The sequence below is a fragment of the Triturus cristatus genome, chromosome 4_1 (assembly GCF_964204655.1).
Source record: "Triturus cristatus chromosome 4_1, aTriCri1.1, whole genome shotgun sequence".
NCBI classification, from domain to species: domain Eukaryota; kingdom Metazoa; phylum Chordata; class Amphibia; order Caudata; family Salamandridae; genus Triturus; species Triturus cristatus.
The window spans coordinates 885,547,598-885,572,800 of record NC_140585.1 but is presented as its reverse complement, the minus strand read 5'-3'; the positions used below and the strand labels follow the sequence as shown (position 1 = coordinate 885,572,800).

General features: G+C 44.3%; 1 protein-coding gene across 1 annotated transcript in view; it reads right to left on the bottom strand.

Moving 5' to 3' along the window:
• The window catches only part of ZC3HC1 (zinc finger C3HC-type containing 1), a 96,020-nt gene that overhangs the window by 5,117 nt on the left and 65,700 nt on the right, over window positions 1-25,203 (bottom strand). Inside the window, exon 8 of the mRNA XM_085653628.1 lies at window positions 4,129-4,347. Within this exon, the coding sequence (XP_085509754.1) occupies window positions 4,129-4,347 (219 nt within the window). The remainder of the gene's footprint in view (window positions 1-4,128; window positions 4,348-25,203) is intronic.

Here is a 25,203-nt window from a genome sequence, read left to right as displayed (position 1 = left end):
ATAAAAACACATCAATACACTAGGTGATGGTATTTGCACACATTATCCTTTGTGTGCAGTAAAACTTTACTTGACACTACGCCACTCCACTCAATCTAACCCACTCAACGCCACCCCAGTCCAATCTATGCTACTCCAATATACTGCACTCCACTCAATTCTAACTCACTCTGTTCCTATCTAGCCCAGACTACCCCACTCCAATCTACCACACGCCAATCTACCCCAACCATCCGACTCCTATGTACCTCGATCTGACCCACTCCCCGACAATATATCTGAATCCTGTCCAACCTACTCTCCACTCGAATGTACCCCACTCCATTCTATATGACCCCACTCCAAACTCCACTGCAATCTATCCAGCTCTGCTCTTCTCCACTCTATTCTACTCCACTCCACTCCACTCTTCTTCACATCCCCCAAATCTACCCCACTCCACTCTAACCAAATCCATCCAACTTCACTCTACTCCACTCTACCCAAATCTGCCCCACTCCACCCCACTTGAATCTACCCCAATCTACCCTATTCCACTCCAATCTACCTCACACCATTTCTATTTACCTTACTCTAATCCACCCAATGTACCCCACCCTAATCTACCCCATTCTTTCCCAATCAATCTCCCTTTATCCCAATGTATCCAGATAAACCACTCAACCTCAATCTACCCCACTCCTCTCTACCCCAATCACTTCACTCTAATCTACCAAATGCCACTCAAATCTACCCCATTCCAGTCCAATCTACCCTAAACCAAACTACCCAACTCCAATCTACCCTATCCAATCTAACACACTCCAATTTACCATGCTCCTATCTACTCCGCTCCAACCCACCCCGCTCCAGTCTAGTCTACTCCACTTCACTCCAAACTACCCCAACATAATCCACCAAATCTACCCCCATATATCTCACTCCAATCTAACCCACTCTAATTAATCTAACCCACACCACCCCAATCTACCACATTCCCCTAGTCTATCCCACTTCACCACACTTCAATCTACTCTAAGTCAACTCACTCCACTTCATTCCAATCTAGCCCACTCCACTCCATTCTAACCCACTCCACCACACTCCTCCTCAATCTACCCTACTCCAAGCTACCCGCCCCAATCCACTCCACGGTAATCTACAATACTCTACCCCATCCCAATCTACCCCACTCCATCCTGCTGGAATCTACCCCACTCCACTCCAATCTACCCCAGTCCATTCCAATCTCCCCCGCTCAACTCTATCCCAATCTACCCACACCACTGTACCCCACTTCACTCCACTATCCACTAATCTAACCCACTCCAATATATCCCACTTTACTCTACCCCACTTTACTCTACCCCACTCTATCCCACTCCACTCTATCCCACTCCACTCTATCCCACTCCAGTACACACTACCCCAAACCATCCCATCCCACTAACTTTTAACCATGCCGAACAGCAGCCATATTGATGTACAACATGGCTAAAACACATTGCCAAAGCCAATAGCTCTTGCATAGGCGAGACCGACTGGCTTTACCGACGCGTGTTTATCTTTTCCAGGCAGTCACCCCAAACTCTTCTGACTAAATTCTTCCTTGTAAATGGTGTATCAATTAGGTTATCTGTACTTCAGGGCTTGAAAGGCTGTATTTTGAGCCAGGCATACCTTTTGGCTGTTGTGTATGTGCACATTTTTGCAGGGCAGATTTTAAGCCTTCATTTGAGGTTGCCTTTTCTACTTGAATGATTGTTTTATCCCTTTTTTTCAGGATTCTTCCAGGAGACATTGTATTGGTTCCTCTATTTACATGTTCCTTCTGACAGCATCTAGTCATTTGTGGTCTTTATCTCGAGGAGGACCAGTAGAGGCTGGTGCTTTTGCTCCTTTTCTAATTTTAGATACAATAAGCAATCTTCATTATAAAAGGGTAAATCATGTGGAGAAGATGGTTTAGATGGCTAAGTGTCCATCTCCACCTGGGAGAAGTCTGCAGCAAAGTTCAGCCATATGTCCTCATCAGTGAGTATTCTTGAACAAGCTGTTTAATGTCTTTCTCAAAATATAGGTTTTCCTCTTCCTGTGCCTGCTGTGGTTCAAATGATGCAGGTTGAGAATACTTTTCACCCTCCTGTACGGTTTCCTCTCCACTATACCCTATGCTACTCTAACCCAATCTACCCTCTCCACTCCAATATATCCCACCCTACTAGACTCTAGCCCACTCAAATCTACCTCACCCCAGTACACACTACCCAATTCATCCCACCCCACTCCACCTCAACTACCCCACTAACTTTTAACCATACTGAACAGCCTTCGGCTTAGGGGCATTGCTTACTCTTTTAGGCATTGATAGCTACGACATTGGGTGCAGAGCCACTCTTACTTCAAGGAGATAGGGATGTGCTTTTACCTTTAGATCTTGCTTGATCATGACTGCCCTTATTGATCTAAGCAGGAGCATGAAAGTTCGTCCACCCTGGTGTCGATTACCACAACGTAAAGGGCTTCTTTTTCTATTTGCTTCCCCTCGAGGGCAGAGTGTTTTTTTATTCTTCAGTGCAGATTATGTTTTTTACCCCTGACTCCAACAATCCCACAAGTGCCAAGAGGTTTTTCTTCCGAGGCATTGTAGGATTGGGCTTTTTCGGTGTCATGATATTTTTTTTTTGTCACAGACATGGTGTTTTGATTTGTTTCTGGTGCCGAATCTTCACGTCTGACTCTTACTGACCTCCATGAGCTTCTTCAGTTTCTCCTATCATATCAGAGTAGCCTCCTGAGGACAGACCCGGACCTTAAGGGAAAAATCTTAGGCCTGTGCTATAACAATGTGACCACATTTATTCCTGCTTTGTCTTTAAGTTCTTTGGTTGGATGGCACTCTCAACCCCTGCGGTCGAAATGTTTCAAGAAAAATAGATCTACTTTGGGTGTTGATTGGAATTGTGGTGACATTTTGTAGTTGGTGTTAACTCGTGGATGAACTCCGGTCCTTTGTGAAATCACTGTTGATTCTCAATGTCTTCTTTCAGCATCCTCGAAATCTTGAATTTCTTCTTCTCATGGTTCCTTGACCATGCTTTTTCTTTCTTCTGTCCTTGACTGTTTTAAAAAATAATTTCAACTTCACCTATGGTCGATGCCCACAAGAAAGACGTTTTAACTTTATAACCAGTGTCTGGGCCTAAGCACTAGATGCTGCAATAATAGGCAAAATGTATCTCTAAAGAGACTCACACTGTAAAGTCGCGGTGATTTAGAATTATTTTATACAATCCGAAAGAAATAGTTCTGAAAGGTTTAATAGTGTGAAATTTGAGTGGCCATTTAGAATGGAGCTATGTTTCATTAGGATGAGGGCTAAAGAGGTTGTGTAGGGTGAGGCTTACTGAAGTGGCTTTGTATAGTGAGGACTGTGTGTTTTCGGCTACATTGGATTTAACAGGAATGCACTAACTTTGTGAAATGGGCTGGGGTGGTTGACTGTAACAGAGATGTTATATAAGGCTGTAAGATGAAGGTTAAATTGCTTTTGTAGTACAAGAAATTGAGCTACTATTTTGTAGGGGGAAGGCTGGAGTTTAAAAAAAACAAAAAAAAAACAACTAGAGTGAATTTGTAGGCAGGAATGCCACTGCAGTCTCGCAGAAAGGAGAACAAAAGTAGTTTTGTAAGGACAATGGATAAGAGTGGATTTGTAGATAGAAGGACGATATAGGAACGAGGGCTGGAATGGTTTTGTAAGAGATATCGTGAGGTTTTATGCTTTGACTCCAAGTCAAACATAACTGCATTCCAACCACCAGAGGACACCTCATGCATCTTGCACGTAATAGTTGAGGTGAAGCCTCCTGTGCAGGAGGACTCAGTCAACTGAAGATGAGAATGACCAGCATCACCTTATCCTCTAGATTAAACCAGCAGATGGCCACACATTGATGGCAGAGAGAGACAGCTGGCAAGCCACTGCTATTTACTGCTCAGCATCTCATGCTTGCCACGGTAAGCACCTAGTTTTTAAAATCAGATTCGTTAACCTTAATTGTTTTTGAAGACACCTGCTAGTACACCATTACGTGTGATACTCCATTGAATTTGTGTGACAGTGCAGTGTATTAATGCAATACGTACGGAACTGCAAGAGGAGACCAATCGAGGTCGTTTGGCTCTGCGGAGAGGACTGGCTGGAACTTCCGAAGCCAGGCAGGTGCTGTCGCCATGCCCCATGCTCCGAGTCACAGGACGGGTCCTCACTGCATCTGAATCGCCCCTCTCCGTGGGGCTGGATCCATCCCAGCTGCGCATGCGCATGATTGATGGCGATGTGAGGGGTGACACGCTCTTGTCAGGCTATTGATGGGGTTACAGAGCAGAGCAAAAAGAAAAGCAAGGTAAGTGGGAGTGACAAGCTCATGCCACAGAGGAACATCACATACTTCAAAGCTACACAAGTGCTGAACCTACAACGTAAAAAAAACTTTAAAAAAAAAATTCTCTTAAAGAGGCCTTCAAGGACTTTTACGGCTTTAGTTTAGCTGTATATGCAAGTCACATTATTACCATAAAGGAATATACAAGGCTAGATTATTCTACCTGCTATGATTTTTCCCACAATTGCCCCTTCTTGCAATGTACCCATTTTTAAACTCGCCTAGTGCCAATTTGCCCCATATCACTTTGGGGTTTTATTTTGCCATAGGCTTCATCACCATCAACATAAGCATCTCAAGGCCTCAGAAAATAATAAATAATAGCAACTGTAATACAAATTCACAAACTGAAATAGAAGTAAAATACAACTTAGATAAAGGAGTCCCATAATAGGGAAGACCCGTTTAATAATAAACAAAATACAATTACAATGCATGCTTCACAATACTGAAGATGTTACAAACATTCATTGATAAAGTGATTTCTATTAGGCAAGTTAAAAAAAGAACACAGAAATAGGTGGCGGAAAGAAATTGAGGAAATTTAAAAAAAGAAAACTGTGCCATGTACAAAAGCCTTGGCTGATGCAGTAGTTTTAAAAGGAAAGATTCTAGGCGCTGCATTAAAGAAGACCCATCCATTGTTGGATGGTATGTTCTGGTCACGGTAAACAGACACTCCCAGATGATGAAAGATAATAAATATAAATAGAAAGTTCACATAGTTAACCATGCCCACAGTTTCTGAAGTACAACTCATTTTTTGTAAGCCAACCTAGTATCCTTAACCAAGTGTCCAGACTAAATGAAAGCAAAGGCAAACTCCAGAGTGCAGCATTTTAATGCTCCAAGCAAGAAGCACGTCACTATTTCATTAGTGGGATGGAAACAATGTGCCCAGATAAAGCTCTCCACTATTTTAAAGAAAGAACATCCCATTTACTACGCAGTACCCTAAACGAAGCAAACCGAATGCCATGACAAATGCAGTGAATACCTACGTACATATCAATGACCTAGACAAGCAGCTTTTAACCTGTGTGTCCAAGACGTCTACTCATGGGTTTACAACATTACAAAAATAAAAAAAAAGTTTGATAGATCAAAATTTCAACACACTCTGTAAAGGTGAATGAATTTGAAATTGTATTTTTTTTCTGTGGGAGTAGCACGAGTATAGCAAAATGAGGGATGTAGGTAGCGGCCAGAGCTGCAGACTCGGGAGCTAGGGATCCGGGTTTAAGTATTGGCATCGGTTAAACATCCTGCGATTCTGGGTAAATCACTTAATCTCCCCCTGGAAAGCATCTAGGTGATAAGCCGCGTTATATAAATCTACAGATTTAAATATAGAATGGAAGAATAATGACCTTAACTGGCCTGGTATGAGCCAACAAAAAGATGGTGTGCATTAGGAGCAAAAAAGACAATGTGCTATGCTAGCGTCTATATTATAGCTTAGTCTTTTAGAAATAAAAACACATTTTCAAAAGCTCCATACAACTATTAAAATGAGAATTTCTGTATATTTTATGGTCGGTGACTTTATTAAAATATTTCAAAATTTGAAGTATTCTTCATATCTTTTTGTGTATTGTTTTGAGGTTCAAATCGTAAAAATTGCTTTGGCCGGGCAGGGTCCCCGACTTCCAGTGGTGACGGAAATCAAAAAGTTTCTGCACCGCTGACCTAGACATTGAAGTCTACAATGGGAGCTCCAAACAGAGGCAGAAACTCATTCAAAGGTAGGACACATCAGGTGGTGAGAATGCTAGAAACATTCAAGCTGGCTCATTCTGGATATACAGAGTATTATTATTATGGTTACTGATATTAATATTATTTAGTACCTATAAGATTTCAAAGATTGTACATTGAACATAGAAGAGGTGAACAGATCAATGTGGTGGTAGTTAACGGACCAGCTATGGATTATTTATGCGGCTGTATGAACAACAATGGTGAAGGCAAACTACAATAAGCCAGATGTACTACGCTTGCATTTTGCGACTCACAAATTGCGTCGCTTTGAGACTCGCAATTTGCGACTCTCAAAATGCAATGTACAACAGTGTCTCAGACACTTTGCGATTCCCAATGGGGTTGCAAATTGCATGCCTCATCAATATTCATTAGGCACTCGCAATTCACGACCCTATTGGGAATGGCTAGGACTCACAGGGATGGTGGCCTGCTGGGGTCAGCAGACCAGGTCTAGGAAAAATGAAACTTTTCCGTTTCATTTTTTAAGGGCAGGCAGTGGTCCCTGGGACCACTGTCTGCTCTTAAAAAATATTTTCGCACCTATTCACAAAGGGGAAGGGGTCCCTGAGGGGACCCTTTCCCGTTTGCAAATGGTTTAACACTTACTTGAAGTAGGTGGTAAACTGTGTGTTTTGCGACTGCAAATGCGGTCACAAACAATGGTACATACCACTTGAACGCGCTATTAGGAAGGGATGCCCTTGGCACACCCCTTCCTAATAGCAAGTCGCAAACGCTATTTTTCAAGTCTGTGACACGCAAAAAAGCGTTGGTACATACCACCAGCGTTTTTTGCAGTCACAAAAGAGTTGAATACCCTTTTGCGACTGCAAAAAACAGTCGTACATCTGGCCCTCAGTCAACACCGTAATAGAGCACACAGGCATGACTACATATACTGTGATGAATGAGTAATGTCTTTTCCAATCGGGAAACATCCGTTGAAATAATCTGCTATATTTAAATAAATTAAATTAGTGATGAACGCGAAGTATGTAAAATAACCACCAGAAACAGGCATGAAATTATATTTTCTAAGTGGTTTGCTAAGGCAATACGCTATCATACATGGCTAGGGCTTTACAAAAAGGTTCCTGGAGCTCTTTTGGACAAATCATATATATTATTTTACAGCATTTAGTAAATCGCACCCTGACCCAATGGGTCTTGCAGTGGTAATAATACACCACCAATAGTAGTTTAAAAGTAGGATGTCATTAAATCACAGTACCACAACATGAAAGAGAAAAAGGAAACCAAGAAGAATCAGCCATCGGAAAGCAAGTGTGAAAAGATGGGTTCCCAGAGATTATCAGAATCTGAGTAGAGTGGGAATGGATTCCTCGTCGTGGCATCACACACCCAGAGCTTCGAGTCTGTTTGTACAGGCTTTGGCTAGGGGGACATCCTATCGAAATTCTACTTAGTGACTCCCAGAGCAGAGCAGTTGTTTCAAGTTCCTTTTGTACAGAATGACTAGCTAAAAGCGAGCTACTTCATTGCTTAGTTCACAATTACGTTAAAGTATGTAGAATAGATGACTTGCGGAGAATGATTTGACGCCACAGTCACACTTGATACCTGGTTCTTTTTTTTTTTTTTTTTTAAATAGACTTTATTCGGATTTCACAACCATCCATAAAAGCACATAAACAAACATTTAAAAATATACACATCAAAAACTACAATTTTGGGCCGTCAGACATTACATATAGAAATATAATTTATAAAAAGACAGCAATGAAAACACAAAACCAACTAACTGGGCTGTGCAAAATAAGCCATCGTACAGCAATAAATGGGGTTATACTTAAGAAATTGGCTCATAAATTTGTAATAATAAGACTGAAAAATGTATTAAAATCCGGCAAGACATGTTTTAAAGTGCAAAGTGAATATTTAAACAGAACTAATCAATCTTCAACGACCTGCGTGAGCATACAATGGCTTTAAGAAAGCTACTAACTCTAAAAATTAATTCATCAGATCCTAGCATTAAAAAGTGTCTAAAGGCAAGGTTGTGGCTGAGCAAATCATATTTCTTGCAGTATGGTATTAGATAATGTCTTGTGAATTTCATATAAAATCCACAGCCGAAGATAAAATGGGGCATACTCTGGGTTCCACCGCGGTCACAAGGACAATGTAGATTTTCCAAATTTTTATTATAACCCAGTGGAAAGCAGATGAGATTTATAATGCTCCTGTCCCTGAATCTAAATAATAAACATCTGGTCCATCTACCCAGTTTTTTACATAAATAAGGCTGGGGGGACTTCGGGGATTCAGTATGAGATTCCTGGATTGATAAATAGTCGACTGTGGATTGTTTCACAAAAACTGCTCTTTCCCTTTCATTCTGGAAATGCTGATAGAGTGCTCTTCTCACCAAATTTTTATGAGAGGCGTCAATCCTATCCGGATATGTGAACAGGTAACCGTAATTGACGCTCTTAAGGCTGCTCTCTACCGCATTAATCCATGGGATTAGGGCTACATTATCACTTTTCAGACAGTCTAAAATAATCTCACGAGTCAATGAGGCTGCCGAGTTTTGCCATATCCTTAACCAAAATAATGCAGGTCTCGCTCTAATAAAATCCTCAACATATTTTAATTTTAATTCATTGTGACATACAAAGGTCGGTGCACTAATAACTCCCCCCAGGATTTTTCGACAGAATCTGTTCTCTTCGCTCTGTATTGGTTTACAATTTGAAAACCCCCAAACTTCTGCACCATATGTGCCAGTTGGGAGACATTGGGTGCGATAAATTTGCAATAGGCTAAGAACCACATCAGCCTGGCGCGGTTGGCGTAGGGAGGTGATAGAATTAATCGATTTTGAAAGTTTATTTCTCCCCATCGCCACGTGTGGTTGCCACGAACCACTATTAGAGAATAAGAGACCCAGATAGGGGAAAGTGCATGTGCTTTTTAAAATGTTTGGACCTATCACAATCTTCGGGATTTTATAATTTTTAGGTCCGCAAGTCATGATAAACGATTTGTTAAAATTAGTGCACAGCCCAAGATCGGACATATAATTAACGAATCCCGTTATTAAAATACGCAGAGCATTCGGGGTGCGGCCCATAAGGACCGCGTCATCAGCGTAGAGTAACGCCGGGATAGGTTTCTTATTAATAATTGGAACGTCCTTTGTCGAATTGCACAGGGAGTGAGTTAATTCATTGATGTATAAGATAAAAAGCAAGGGGGCCAAGACACAGCCCTGTCTTACCCCCTTGCCAATTAAAATCTCATTTGAAACCTCACCATCATTATTTAAACGAACTCGGGCTTTCAAGTTACGATGAAGATTGGCCAAAAAGTGAACTAGGGGTTCGTCTAAACCATAATTTAAAAGAATGGACCACAAGCGAGAGCGATTAACGAAATCAAACGCTGAACTTAGGTCCATAAAGCCAAAATACAGAGGAGATCGTTTAGCTCTCGTATATTTGGCCATTATGAGGTTAAGGTTTAGACATTGTTCCACCGTCCCAAGCTTGCTCCGAAAGCCAAGCTGGCAACGGTGGATGATGGAGTTTTCGTCTGCCCAAGTGCTTATTTTGTCAAACAAGACCCTACCAAGGACCTTCAGGGTGTTGTCGATCAAAGATATTGGACGATAACACCCCGGGTCCATCCTATTTCCCTTTTTAAAAATAGGCACAATGGTACTACAAGACCATGTGGGAGGGATAGTTTCCTTACCTAAATTATTAAAAAGATTACAAAGTAGGGGGGCCCAAAACCATGTATTTGATTTTATCTGGTCGATGGACAAACCATCCGGGCCGGGGGCCTTGTTACCAGCACTATTTGCGATGGCTTCCTCCACCTCCTCTAGTGTAATGACTACGGTATCATCTGGGAAAGTGTCCTCAGAAGAATTCCCAGCTGTAGCATAGAGCTTAGAAAAATGGCTGACCCATGAATCACCTGTGATATTACAATTTATCGGGGTGATGTTACTACCCAGGGCTCTCAAACTTTTTACTTCTTTCCAGAAGCCGGTAGTGTCTTTTAGGGCAGTTGTTTTAGTGAGATTATCCCAATGGCTTATTAGGAGCTCTTCAGTTCTGGTTTTTAAAACCTGTTTATATTTAAAACGTAATGAACTGACAAGGGAAATATCTCGGGGTTTAGCTTCAAGAGCTTTCCTAAGTTCTCTATTAGCCCTGGAACAATTGGTATCAAACCATCTTTGAGTGTTTATATTATGTTCTATTACCGGTCTAGAAATAGCCCTTTTTATTACTGCACATAGATCACAAAAGGATCTAGTAATATCAGGGCCACCAAATGTTAGGCAGTTGGAAACCAAAAGGGGATTGTTCTTAATTACATTGGTTAAGATCTCTCGGTTATTAATCCCTCTCCAGATGATTCTTAGTCTATCAGTGGATACATTAATATTTTGGACTCCGACCTCACATCGACCTACAGGCTTTTTAATAGATTTAAGATGAATTACTAGTGGTAGATGGTCACTGTATGGGCTACTAACAACCTTAGATTTAATTAACACTTCACTAAGGGGGGGAAGAGGTAAACATATAATCAATCGTGGTTGAAGAACCACGACCAATATACGTGGGGGCCGGTGCCTTTCCCTCATTAATTCCAGAATGGCCCATGACATCATCTAGATCCCTACTTTGTAAAAGATCCAACAATTCCGAGCCTCGTCTACAAGGCGGAGATGTAGTATAAATATGAGCATTAAAGTCTCCGCCAACACAAATACCATCGAATAAACCATATTTTTCACCATCCACAACATCATCGATAAACTTAAACAATTCTAGAAAGGTGGGGTTAGGATGGTTGACAAAATCATTATTATAAAAATTTATAAAACAAATCTTTAACCTTGCAACATATTTAACAGCTACCAGATTTTTACTAACTACATTTAGAGGTTCAATTTTCGTATCCTTAGAAATTTTTGCCCAGATAGATAGGCCGCCACTTGGCCGTCCCGAAGCAGGGGTTGGTACAATAAAATTGTGGCAAAAGAAACCCTCCAACAATTGGGTAGATGTACACCATGTTTCCTGTAACATTACCACATCAAAGTTACTTATCCAGGTAACCCATTCTTTGATTTTCATCTTACCTGGGAGCCCTGCAATATTCCAACTAATGACGCTTAAAGTGTCAGTTGATGGACTAATGGTAGAGGAAGTAGGAATAATGGGACAGTCTGAGCAAGCTACATGTGGTAGGACTAATCTATCTGGACAAGGTTTATTGGTGCGTGTAGAGTTAACCGTATCCATAGGCACTGTGCTGACAACCTTATCCACTGTAGTGGGAGGTGTTAATGGTTGTCAGTCTAAACTTTCTAAGTCCGATAAGGCAGAGAATCTATTAGCTATAGGGATGGTATAAGAGGCTGTCTGGATTGGTCTGTGGGGGGGCCTATAAAAATAGCCCAAAGGGTGAAGGCTTATTGTAGTGGATATACTGGCATAGATGTTACGTGTGTCCATAAAATATTTCACAAAGTTCGGATGTCTAAAGTTAATCACTATACAATCCCCGCTAATATTTTTCTGTTGTGGCCCCACCCAACTTACCCTACGAGTTAGTATGATTTCATTTGATATGTTCCATCTTGCCCCTTTATGTTTTGTCAGCCAATTAATGCATTTATTATGTAGTTGTACCCATGACTCACTTTGGCCTTCTTTTAGAGCAGGTACACCAGCTAACACTAAAACATATGGGCAAGATTCTGGGGGTAAGTTGAGGAACTGCCCTAGATTATTAGCAGATCTGTTACTTACTGATGGGCCTCCGCCAGTACTTATGTCTTCCAAAGTAATACCTATCCTATCTGTTCGGGAGGCTAGCGGGGTCTTGGCATCCGGGATAGAGGTACCAGTTACTATTCCTTCTGGACCAGGGGGGTCATGATCAGGGCCCATGGACAATGTAGGTAAAATGTTAGCAGAGGTACTGTTAGGTGACACAATTTTATCAACAGTAAGACCTTGCATATTTACACGGCTGGAATCAATGGCAACATTCTGATTCCCCTCCCTCAGATCCTTACATAAAGTTTCTAATTTACTCATAATTTTGTCACCACGAACAACGTCTAAGCTAATAGATCCTTTCCTTTTTATTTCCTCTTTTTTAACAAGGTTTTCGATTTTGTCCAGTCTCTTAAAAACAGTATTAAATTGTTTGACTATTTGAATTTCGACTTGTTTAAAAATAGTATCAACAATTGTTTCTATCAGGTTGCCATTGAATTTGGGTAAAGAGTTTTGATCAGTGGCCTCAGTCTGGGTACTGACTGTATTAGCGCTACTCTCCTTGGATAACATAGAGACTCTACAAATACTTTTGTCCGCAGTTGGAGGCTCTAATCTTCGTGTGAGAGTAGTAAGTCTCTCAGATCCTTCGTCCAATGGAGATGAGGAGAGTAGTGAATCCTCAATGGCACTTAATGTTACTATTTCACAATCTTTGGCTTTATCTTTATTCCACAAACTCTGTGGCGTTGGTTGATTTCTACATCGACCTAGTTGTTTTCTTTTATTTACTATACATTTCACTGGGCCTCTCTAACGTTTCTCTCTTGCGATTTTGTTGGAGCGTGGCGTTTTGTCTAGTACTGGCTCCACTTGGCAATCTGTTACAACGATAGTCCGCGAACTTGATTTTCCAGTGGTCATACTTAGAGTGTCCACGTTACTATTTGTTTTAACAACTGTTACTATGGGGGAGAGGGGGAGGTCCGGGTTGGATAAAGCCTTAGGTGATTGTGAACATGGCACAGTAGTAATAGTAGTGGTGGGGAATCCAAAAGACATTCTTCGTTCAGTGTCAGCGATCTCATTTGTAACCATAGTGAGAGCATTAGCCAACAGTGCATCTATTGATGTGGACGAATCAACAGGGGCGGCAGTAACATTGCATGTAGTTTTGGTAGTACGTTTGCCCATGGTTAGAGTAGTTACCTGTTTCGTATGTGGACTCAAGGGGGATGGCCCTGCCCGGCCTCTTCCGTCCACTGAGGGCCACAGAGGGCCCGCCCTTTGCCCGGGCTTAGCCCGGCGCCGACCCGCGCGCGATCCCGCGTCGCGGGGGCTCTCGCTGTCTTTATGCGCCTTCAGCGCGCTCAATTTCCGTGGGCGGGTTCCACCCGCAAAGGTTGCTGGGAGCGGTAGTCTCCCTGCACACAGCGGCCGTGTTGATGGGAGCTACGGCGGCGGCAGGGAGACGCTGGTGTGGGCGCCCTCACAAGGAGCAGGTAAGCAGTGTGGCGAGTGACAGCAGGCTGAAACGAATACCTGGTTCATTTACAAACATTATAGGACCTTAGAGATTTAAAAAAACTGCGCCCTATTTGGTTTCCTAGACAGTGCACCATACGTCACACCGGAAGGACCTAGCAAAAGATTGTTTATTCTTATCAGGGGATGCCAGAGAGGATCGGAGGATGAGTTAAAACATTATAAGTAACATACATTTAATTCCTGGCCAATGGTTTATGACATTTTATCTAGAAGGCATCTTCTTAGGGGAAATGTGTCCAGACATTTTGTCTTCATTCGTTGGCATTCAGATGCAATTCAGAGGATGATATAAATTTCTTCTGCAAAAACTGTATGCTTTTTTTGGCTGTAGGCTCATGGAACTTTAAGCAAATAGAAGCTTCCTAATAACTGCCAGAGGTTTGGTGATCTTATTATCAAAGACACCAAGGCAGCAGCCATAGCAGTATCTACTTTGGAATCATTCAGGAGTGGTTGAGACGTAGTTGTACTGGCAAAGCAGACTTGCTCCAATCATTTAAAATATGTGCGGGGGCTTTTTTTGGGGTGTATCTAGGTAAAGAACAAGATGAGGTGCAGGAACACCACAGAGTCTTGTCTCTTTCTCACCATTTGTGGAGCAGGAGCTACATGTGCCCTAGCATCTCTCCATATGTCTCAGTCCTGGTAGCCATAATATAGGCATACATCCCTGTTAGCCACTGGTCTTGTGTTATTAGTAGACACCGGTTGCGCGTACTTTGTTGTTTTTAGGCTGCAAAAGGATCGGTCAATGAATTTTGCAAAGGTGCAAGAAGTTGTGTAACCAGACAGGTCATGATCCTATAAAACCAGCAGCGTTCCAGAAATGTGGATGGCCTTTCTGGGACACAACTGAACTGCAGGTCATCCTTAAAAGGGAGGGGCAATGTTGTTCTTCATGTCGGATCTCGGTAGAACCGGACCGCGGCTGCTCCGCATGATGCAGGTCTTTGGGGAGACGTCCGGGCTATACATGAACCCGAGGAAATCCACCCTGTGGGTGCTGGGCGGTCGAGACATACAGGGTGAGTGGACGGCGTCTCTGCGGATTGCAGCCGGAGGGCTGCAATATCTGGGGGTCTTTCTGACTGACGTACCGACGGTCGCCTGGGAGCGCAATGTGGTGCCGGTATGGGAGAAAGTATGTCGGGATGTTAAGCTCTGGGCGCGTATGCCTCTCACTATTTGTGGCCGCTCTGCCATCTTTAAGATGGTGGCGCTGCCTCGACTTCTCTACCAGCTCCAAAACCACCCCTATGAGATTCCTCTCAGTTGGTTTCGGAAGGTCAATGCGGTGCTGAGTCACTTTTTGTGGGAAGGGGGTTTGGCCAGGGTGTCGCTGAAGGTTTGCTTTTTGTCCGTGTATGATGGGGGACTGGCTACCTCCGATATCTTATCCTATTATTACGCCTCCCATTTATTGGTCCTCAACGAATGGTGGTATGGAGATAGGGGGGACCCGGCGTATGCGGTGGAGAGGCGCCTCATGGACCCACATACAGTACATACCCTACTCTACGCGTCTGCGTTGCGAGAGGCACTGCCACCAGTCACCCAAGTGGTGTTTCGGGTGTGGAGCCGGGCTCTACGTCATATTGGCTGGTGGGGTAGGCTTACCCGGGATACCCCGTTGTGGCAGAACGGGCTGCTCCCTTCGTTGGTGACCCTCTCTGGTTTTAGGGACTGGGACAGGATTGGTATCTCTGCGTTGGGATCGGTGGTTCAGGGCTGTGTGATGAAATCCTTTGAGGTCTTACAGCATGAGTATCAAATGCCACAGACGCAGTTCTTTAGATACCTCCAACTGCGCCACGCCCTCGCCCCTAGACTGGAGGGTCTTCAATCTATCCCTGAATGCAGTCCCCTTGAGGCTCAGGTGCTTGTGGGGGATCTCCAGGAGAAGAAAGTTTCTAAAATATATCGGTCCCAGGTGATTCATAGTGCCCCGTCCCTGCAGGGTCTGCGTCAACGGTGGGAGACGGTTGTCGGGCCATTGGACGAGACGGATTGGAGGGAGGCGCTGGCCTCCCCTCGTGAGGCTAGTATAGCGATCCGCCTGCGTCTCGTCCAATTTCGGTATTTGCACAGGACCCATTACACGCGACAGCGGCTGTGGCGGGCGGGCCTTATTGCCTCCTGTGACGGGGCGGAGAATGTAGCCGACGAAGTGACGATTCCCTGGAGACTCTGTTCCTTCGGAGACCTTATGCCCCCTTCTCGCCCCTTACAGACACCCGGCGTACCCCGTGCAGCAGAGGAATGGTATCAATACCCTTCCTTAACTGGGACACAAGAAAAGGAACACGGTACCTTTAACACAGCCTATTTGGACGACGAGACCCCGCCCCCTGCTGACGTAACGAAGGGAAGGACTACGAATCCAGAGGAATCCCGGAAGAGGACGGACGGCGTTTCCCAGGAGGCAGAAGACGAGTTGGAGTGGAGACGGGAGAAGAAGCGTGAGTGGGAGTGGAGAAGAAGAGAGAGCGTAGCTGTAGACGAGGAGGCGAGAGGCGAGGAGATCAGCAAGCCAGGAGGCCAACGACACCTCGAGCTGCCCCGCCACGTTCCCACGGGAGGAGCGTGGCTAGAACAGGTACAGGGCCGGGTAGCGGGCTGGGTGGGGAGGAGGACACCGCCTACGCTCTGAGCACCCGAGTTAGTGTAAATAGAGAGTGTACCGATCATCCCCCTCCCTTCACTGAGCACTACCCCTTTGTCCACGTGTTGGAGCTCAAAAGCACTCACGCACTTGGTTTCCCTCACCCCCGGTCCCTTTTGCCTACCGTAACGGACGATTGTCCTAACCCTTGGTTTTCTTCCCCTTCCTTTCTGGGTAACCCGCTGAGGACGCCCGATACCTCCAGATCTGGAACCCCTGAGGGACGAACTTCTCAGCAAGCAGAGGGTGGTGACGAAACCAGCCCCATAGTCTCAGCCTGGAGTCTTACCGAAGAAGCAAGACAGCCTCCCCATCTTCAACAAACTCTCGTTGGACGGCCCGTCAAAAGAAAGTGTGGCACAAAATAAAACCCGCTTTACCGCATCCTGGTCTGGTAGTCGACTCTGTCCCTGATACCCCGCCACACCTCCCCGGACTGCCTTAGGTGTGGGTGAGAGGTGGGGTCTTTGGTGCACACGGTCTGGCACTGCCCTGCAGTGTATCGGTTTTGGGGGAGAGTGTTAGGGTGCTTATCAGAAGTGTTGGGCTGGGATCTCCCTGTAGACCCCAGATTGGCGTTGCTCCATGTTATGGCAGATATTGGGGGTAAGATTTATAAGCGCCACTTGCTGCTACTGGGCCTAACGACAGCCAAGCGGGCTCTAGCCCGGGCGTGGAAGGCCCCGGTGGCTCCCTCTCTCAATGTTTGGAAACAAGGTTTGGATTGCAATATGGGTCTGGAGTTACCGATCTTTAGGGTGCGTGGGTGTCCTCGGAAACACTTCAAGATCTGGAAGCGGTGGGCAGATTATAGGGGCATTTTCCTTGCACCGGTCCCTATGGATGGAGATTTGGGGCCACCTTGAATGCCAAGCGTGGCACTGAGTACTAATTGCATAGAGATGGTTCTGGTGGTGTCTGGCTGGGGTGCAGTCCGGGGCAGGGGGTTGGGTTTTGGGAAGGTGGGGGGGGGGGGGGGAGCGGGTTTCTTGATCGATGATGTTTGAATAGCTCTCCATTGTTCCTCTATATGACAAAATGTCAAGAGCTGTTGCTATTTACTATGTGTCAGTTCCCCTGGTTTGTCAGGGGCCTGCAGCCCTTGCCTTCTTGATTAATAAAAAGTGTTGTTAAAAAAAAAAAAGGGAGGGGCAAGGCTTTAGGTGCGCTTTAACCCTGTGAAGTCAACTCACCTGGTGCTGGGCTGCAAGCCCCAATTACTCCAATGTGTGGCAGGATAAACTATTAATTCAATCTTTTTGTATACCTGGGCTTTCAGAGACTCTTGAATTAATAACAGATCTCTGCACAACTGTGGCAAGTACTGTATGAATTTTTAGCCATGTATTTGTATTTTGGATTTATAGAGCACAAAAATCATCCCAAGGGATATCACCGAGCTAGGAAAGCTATAACCTGAAATTAGGGTGGACTGATATCCAGACATCTGAGAACAGGGGGACCTAGACAAAAGGCTGCAGAGTATCAGCAATTACATCCTAGGGAACAGCAATGTTCTCAGCTTCTTCCTAAATGGCACTGGCTATCAGCAAACCTGAATTGGAGGATGAAAACCTTTGTTTGAGCCTGTGCTTGTAATATTAGCCAGCTACACTAATTCTATTTTTCCTGGTTTCACTCACTAAGGTGAAAGCTTGACGTTTCTTGCATCAAGAGAAGGCCCACGGCTGGTCAGGTTTTTAGGTCTCGCCTAGGCAGCGCGCATGCACCGCTCTACGAGATGACCTTTAGAAATTGGTCTGCTCCTTTTCCCCCACAATCGTGCTTGTGCTGGCATCCACCTTGCGGGAGCGAGCAGCGGCGCGCATTTAATTGAAAACATATGGTTCTCGCGCCGCCGTTCCTCGCTCCTGCAAGGCGGAGCCCAGCACAAGCACGAGTGCTTCAATTTCCAGCAGGCAGACACAGCACACCTCCCCCACTTGGGATCAGCTTACTTCTTTTTTCTTTTCATTCCCACCCTGCTCTGTTTCGCTCTCTCTATAATTTTGCATCATTACAACTCCAAAAGGTACCATGCATGCGAAATTTAGCTCCTACAACTTCATTCCTCTCCAGAATGAATGTGTACTGTTTTAAAAGATGGTAAATGTTGGCCACATTACATGTTTGCAGGATATGCAGATTTTAGTGTTAAATGTAATTTTATTTTTTCTTCTTGGCCTACTGCTCCGGGGTGGGCGCCTGTGGGGGGTGATGCGCAGGGGCTGTTGACATATTTTTCAAGGTTGAGGCCAGCCCGGGCCTCCCATACACCGAAATCCCGGCGCTCTGCGCGATCAGACTCAAAAACACAGATTTACCACTTGTTGGTAAGTCCGATGTAAACTGGAAGCAATAATCTTATGAAAACAGCGATGGATTCTGCCCTTCCAGTCGACCCTGTTCGCATGGGAAGCCCGCTGTTCCGGTATCCTCGGCTCACTGCCTCAGAATACCAACAAAAACATGCCCGGCTGCTGGCACATCTCTCCCACCCAGGATTTTGGGGACCTGGCTGCACGTCCTCCTCCAGCGGCCGAAGCGCTTGGCTTGTTGCCTTCCGCGTACACTAGTTACATATACTTACGCCTCTGCAAAGCACTGGTTGGTTCAATTTCCAGGCCGGAGCCAGCAGGTCAGGAAACTATGCTCAGCCGGTGCAGGCTATTATGGGAACAAATGCTTGCGAGTCGTCTCCAATTCCCAATTGTGTGTGTGTGCCACTGAAAGACGCTCGCCCGGATTTTTATCCCAGGGCACGCCTGCACCAAGGCGGCCTCTGGCGGTGGCCGACGGGAACTACCGCCTCCACTGACACAGGATGCCCTTCGCCTCACCGGTTATTAAAATATTAATTATTGAATGTTGCGAACGTGAATTATGGATACGTACAACCAATAAACAGGCTTTGTTTACGGTAACGTTAGAAGGAGGTATGTACTTTTAAGGGGGGAAGTGTGTGGGAACGCACGGTGCTGCTAATGCACTGGCGAGCTCGGACTTCGGAGGAAGTTTGCGGTTTTGCAGTGAAATGTTTAGAACTGTGGTAAGTTCCTGAAACTCCAGACAAACCATTCAAGCCAGTCTCTCCGCAGCAAAACTTTATTTGTAGTGGAACGTGGATACTTCTGCTCAGCCCGAAAAATAGCTAACCAGTATTTCATGTTTAATAAAGTCACAAAGAGATGGCTTGTCAGCCTTATTAGGGGGTGCCCAGAACAGAAAAGTTCGAGAAAAGATGCCAGCACACAAGCATTGGCATAGCCAATAGGTCTCGCCTTTGGGACCTTATAAGTGTTTAGTTATCCCGCACAATATCCTTGGTGAAACAACATCAAGTGTTGCATGGCTAAATACTTATAAGGACCCAAAGGCGAGACCTATTGGCTATGCCAATGCTTGTTATGATTAGGACCTAAGCAGTCTGTGACCATCCCTGCAGGTGTCTGGCAATCTAGAGTTGTAGAAACGTAACCTGAAATGTCAGGCCAGCGAAATACAATAACATCAAGATTTAGCAGTAACTGCAGTCACCAAAAAATGAGACTGAATTCACTGGCTGTACCATTTACCACTAATCGAGATTCTGAAACGTATTTCTTACGGAAACTTTGTTAGCAACTGAAAAAAGTAATCAGAACCTCCAATGACAATTCCAACAGTAAAACATAAAACTCTAGAAGTTAAGGAAAAAACGTTCTCAAGCCCGATAGTCCTATTCTTTAGCTGTTAATACCGTGCCTCATCATTATAGGTCATCTCATCCTATTGCTATCCGCTGGAATATTCCTACAGGTCCAGAGTAATTGTAGAACATATTCAAAGAGTTTTAAAGCGCATTAAAAATGCAAGTAAACTTTCTTTTTAAAATAAATCAAAAGCACACGCACAGGTAAAGTTCCATTGGAAACTACGACACTGGTGTTTAAGGTCACCATTCTTCAAGCCTAATTACATGCTAATATGATATTACATTAGTCCCGGCTGCGTAGGTTAAAGTAATTGCAGAATGCTTACACTTTTGATTAAAATTCTATTGAAAAAATAAATCTCAAACAAACAAATCAACGCACAGCAAATTTACTTTAAAAAAAAAAAAAAATGAAATGTTCGGCATAATCTAACTACCTAGAGGTGCAATTTCAAGTGCGGTTATCAAGCCGAGCTGGTTGCGGAAATCACATTATTACATTGTGCTACTGTGCTCCAGTTATTTCAATGTAAAGAAGTTAATTCAAGTTAACATTTGATTCGTCCGAAATGTATCAAAATATACATTTTTCCAATTATATAGTTATAGGCCCTGTTGGAGCAACACACAAGTTTAGAATTCTGCAGTAGTGGCTAGGACGTGGTTGTACTATCAAAGCAGATTTGTCCAATTATTTTAAATATGTGCTGGGGCTCCAAAGTAAAAGTTGCAAAACACTTGTCAGCCTCTTCTCTTTCGTAACCGAAAAATAAAAGCATCATGGAGGATAACAACATGGAGATGCATGCCCTAAAGGGCAACATGGCCTTCTGGCAGACACTGCCCATCTCGTTGATGAGCCACATCGCGCGGACTACGATGATTATGCTGCTATTACTGCTCTATTATTTTGCCAATCTGTTAATATGGATCATGCCCACATGGTTCAAAGAACTAAACGCAACCCTTTGAGATTTCATCTGTGGTGCACAACACCACAGAGTAAATTTAGATGTCTAAAGGTAGCCATAACTGATAAAGGACTTGAAGCACCCAACTTTGAGTTATTACGTTGCTTCCCAGATGCAGTGACCATCCCAGTGGCTCGATGGGCGTAAATCAGCGAGCAAATATGGGAGGAGAGGATCACACTAATTGTTCATATCATGCATTGCAAGTCAAAATACCAACAGATGCCTATTTTAAGTGGCGGTCAAATTTCGGCAGCACTGCACCTTCAAAACTAGAAACTTTCTCATGTACACCCCAACTATTCTTGAGGGCCTGCTTCAACCATGGTCGTGAGAACAGGATACTTACATACTTGAGCAAACGCACGATTGTTGATCATAGTGGATTGCTACACGTAGGATACATTTCTATCCATGGTTGGAAGAAGAACTGCATGTGCCCACAAGCACAATTTCTAACTTATGGCAAACTCAGAAATGTCATTAAAGAGATTTAGAATCACCAATGCACGAAACACTGAAACTTCTTTTTTACGAGGGAGAATGGAAGTAAACTGAAATCCTGGTTCTACAAGTCATTTATACATATGACCACACAGACTATGCAAACAGCTGAAGACCGGTGGGAACAATGCAGAGGTTCTCATGGACAAGGAATAGGACATGACAAGAGTTCATGCAAAGAATCTCTAGGAACGTGAGACTTTAGTATGTACAATTAAATTATCTCTTCACTACCTATCTCGCACTAAGATGCTTAGACTTAATGATGGGGGTAGAAACGCACAGTTGTCCAAAATGTATTACAAGGGATAATGACTTTTCGCACATGGTATGGCATTGCAAGATTCTAAGGTAGAAATAGGAGCAGATAATTGTCCAACTGAATAAAGTGGTAAATAGAGGCCTTAGCCGTACTCATGAAATATGCCTACTGGCTTGTTTCCCAAGACCCATGGCAAGCCGACCCAGTTCTAAATTCATAAACCTGGTCCTTGCGCTGGCCAAGAGGTGCCTTACCATGTATTGGAAGACAACGGAGGGACCTGCAATCGCATGTTGGAAGAGAGATGTCAGTAAATGGGCAAATTAAGAGCACGCCTTATTAAAGAGGGGTAATGACAGGGATTTCGGAATACCCCATAGTGGAACTATGGAACGCGATCATCACAGCGTTCGAACATCCTGAAAGTATCGTAAATGATGAGCCCGCCCACCTGATAGCAACGCTGATCAAAACACCATAAAACTGAACTCAGACACAACAAACAGAAATAGCTGTTCAATTAGTGCCACACACTACGCAAAATGAACAGGTAAACAGGCAGAGACAGTTTTTTTAAATGATGTTTTGAGACAGCATTGTTTTGGTATTGTTTTAAAAAAAATAATCTGAAGATACCAACTCAGTTCTTTTTTTTTTGTTTATACAATTTTATTGGGCTTTCCATTTTACAAATTACGTTCAACATCAACGTCATTTTCAGACTGCAGAAAATGGATTACATTATATCTCTAAAGAGTGTCCATTTAGGATTGTGTCCGTGTTTGGGTGGATTAGCTGTTGCGTTGTCTTAATGGGAATGTAGTGAGTCAGTGTGCATGGTCTTCGTTTCGAGGGCTAGCTATTGGTCTCATCTTCGATTGGTGGAAGGAATGGGTACGACTCGTGAACTAGGGATTGAACTGGGGATGGGTTATTGCGGGTAGGGATGTGGGGTGGGCAAGTTGGGAGGCTCATTTGTGTTTGAAGGGTTGGGGTCCGGTAACCCCATCACAGTGGGCGATTTCGTGGGTGAATGGACGGGTGTCTCCAGGCGTCTGAAATTTTGAAGGAGTGTTGCCTACTCCATGGAGATGCAGCAGCTCCGTATGCCGCGTGCCTCCTCGAATCTAATTGAGTATTTTTCTGCTGTGCCCCATTTAATTACTGCACCTCTACAGGCTGTTAGCGGGGGCCCCGCGGGCACGCACCAATGCATTGCGATGCATCGCTTTGCTAGGATGAGGTTTAGCGATACAAATCATATTTCTACTTTGCAGTCTTTCCTACATCGTGATATCCCTAGTGCACTTGCCTCCCATATGTCGATGCCGGTGAGTCCTGTGGCCTCCTGTAGTGTGCTGTGTATTACCGCGCAGTAGGAATGTAGGTTGGGGCAGTTCCAGAACATATGTTGAGATATTCATTGGGAAGCTGGCATTGTGGACAGAGAAATTGTGTTGTAGAATAAAAGCGTTGGAATTTCGCCAACATTAAATATGCGTGGTGTAATATATTCAATGGTATGTTTTTGAAGCGTGGGTTACGTGACACTTTCTTGGGATGTTATAACGCGGTTTGCCATTCCTTGTCATGCAGTGCACGCCCAAATTCCTCCTCCCATTTCAGCCTAGGTCGTATTGAGCGGTACGGCCATGAGTTTCTGGATAGCCCTGTATATCCATGTGGTGAGGTGGCAGCCTGTGCCCATGGTTAGAATAATGTGGTGTATCGGGTGTGTTGCGGGTTATCCTCCAGATAAGATCCCAGGTCTGTTTACAGTCCGAGACTAGTAGTCTATGTAAGAGAAATTGTCCATGTGGGAGCCCACTCTCTTCTACTAGGCGGTCAAACGGTAGGAGTTGTCTGCCCGCAAATCGAGACTCTACCTCCATAAGTGAGTGTTTCGTCCATACTCATAGGTCTCGGGTAGTACAATGACTGCTGCCCCAGGGTAAGCCCGCCAGTGGCAGTAACAGAGTGTAAAGTGGTGTGTCGCTGGGATAGGCTGTGAATTCGTAGCATACAGGACCTGCCTACCGCCATTTCAATGGAGTAGGTCGGGTGCCTGGTAGGAGTACACAGTGTATCGCAGGGATCATTAGTGGCCCAGAGTCTTTACCTGTCAACTCCAGATGGCGTCCCGCTGTCCAGTGCTTGCAGTCCAACAGCCACTGGAGTTGTGCTGCAAGGAAGTAAGCTTCGAAAGATGGGGTGCCCAATCCCCCATGGTCCAGTGGTAGCTGTAATGTTATTAGGTCTACCCTTCGATGTCCTGTTCATATTAGGGAGACCAGTAGGGAATTGGGTTCCCGAAAAAAGGATTGTGGAGGGATTACTGGCACGTTTGCAAAGTGATAGAGGAGGCGGGGCACCACTAACATTTTTGCTAAGGCTATTCTTCCTATTGGGGCCAGGGGTAAGGCCGGCCAGAAGTTGATTTGGATGCGTATGCTCGTCAATACCCTATGGTGGTTGCCTTCGTATAGGTCCCTAGGGGAAGGATAGAGTCTGACTCCTAAGTATCGTGGGGCTTCCTTGCTCCAAGCCAGTCTGACTGATCCAATATGGATCTCTCATGGGGAAAGGTAAACGAAGGGGGTATATGGTGGATTTTGCCCAGTTGGCTTTTAACCCCGCTGCTTGCGCAAAGTTGTCTAGTAAAAGTTATTCAGTAATAGCACTCCCTAGCACAGTTACATTTGGCGCTCTTCGCCCAAAATACAAATAATAAATGCTTGCATTCTCAATAAATGGTCCACTGTCTATGTATATTCGTCTTTATTCATTTATAATGAATTTCCCAGCAAATAATAAAAATCAAGCCAACACGCGTTTCGTCTGTACCACAATGCGTATTCAGACTTTTTCTAGGCGAGTGCGTAGATCAAAGCACGTCACAGTGATCATATAATGGTCAAGATCCCAGATTGCACAAAAATCTGGAGTAGAAGAACACGGTCACGTGGGGACCGACCAATTTAGGTCAATTATTCAGACGAAAGCCTTTATATCAATTCTGTAAAACCACAAGCAATGGCCGGTAGTATCTTCGGTCCTTCAGTAATCACAAATAGGCAAAAACCCAAACGAGTCGAGTGTCAGGTGCGTGTCATGTCTCACAAAGAAATAAACGAAATTATCCAGTCCTCACGTAAAACCGCATAATGGGCAGCCCAACCATGATAAGCTGGCTCCCTGGTAGCAGTTTTTGCTCCACAAAAGCAGTGCGCCAAGAAGATGAATATACATCGACAATGGACAATTTATTGAGAATGCAAGCATTTATCATTTGTATTGAAGAGCGCCAAATGTAACTGTGCTAGGGAGTGCGATTACCGAATAACTTTTACTTGTACATGCAGGTTTTTTGACCTGTTATTAGCACTGTTGGGTAATCAGTGCCATCAGTTTACACAGCACCCCAATTTCAGAAATTATTAAGCGCTAATAATCTTTGTTAATATTGACTGACATCATCTACTTGAAGTGCGGCTCATCCCTGTTGAGGGATTGCTATTACCCTCCACATTTAATTCAAAGTCGTCTAGTGTTGTCCATAGGGGTGCTGGACTCATTGCGATATCCCGTATGTATATC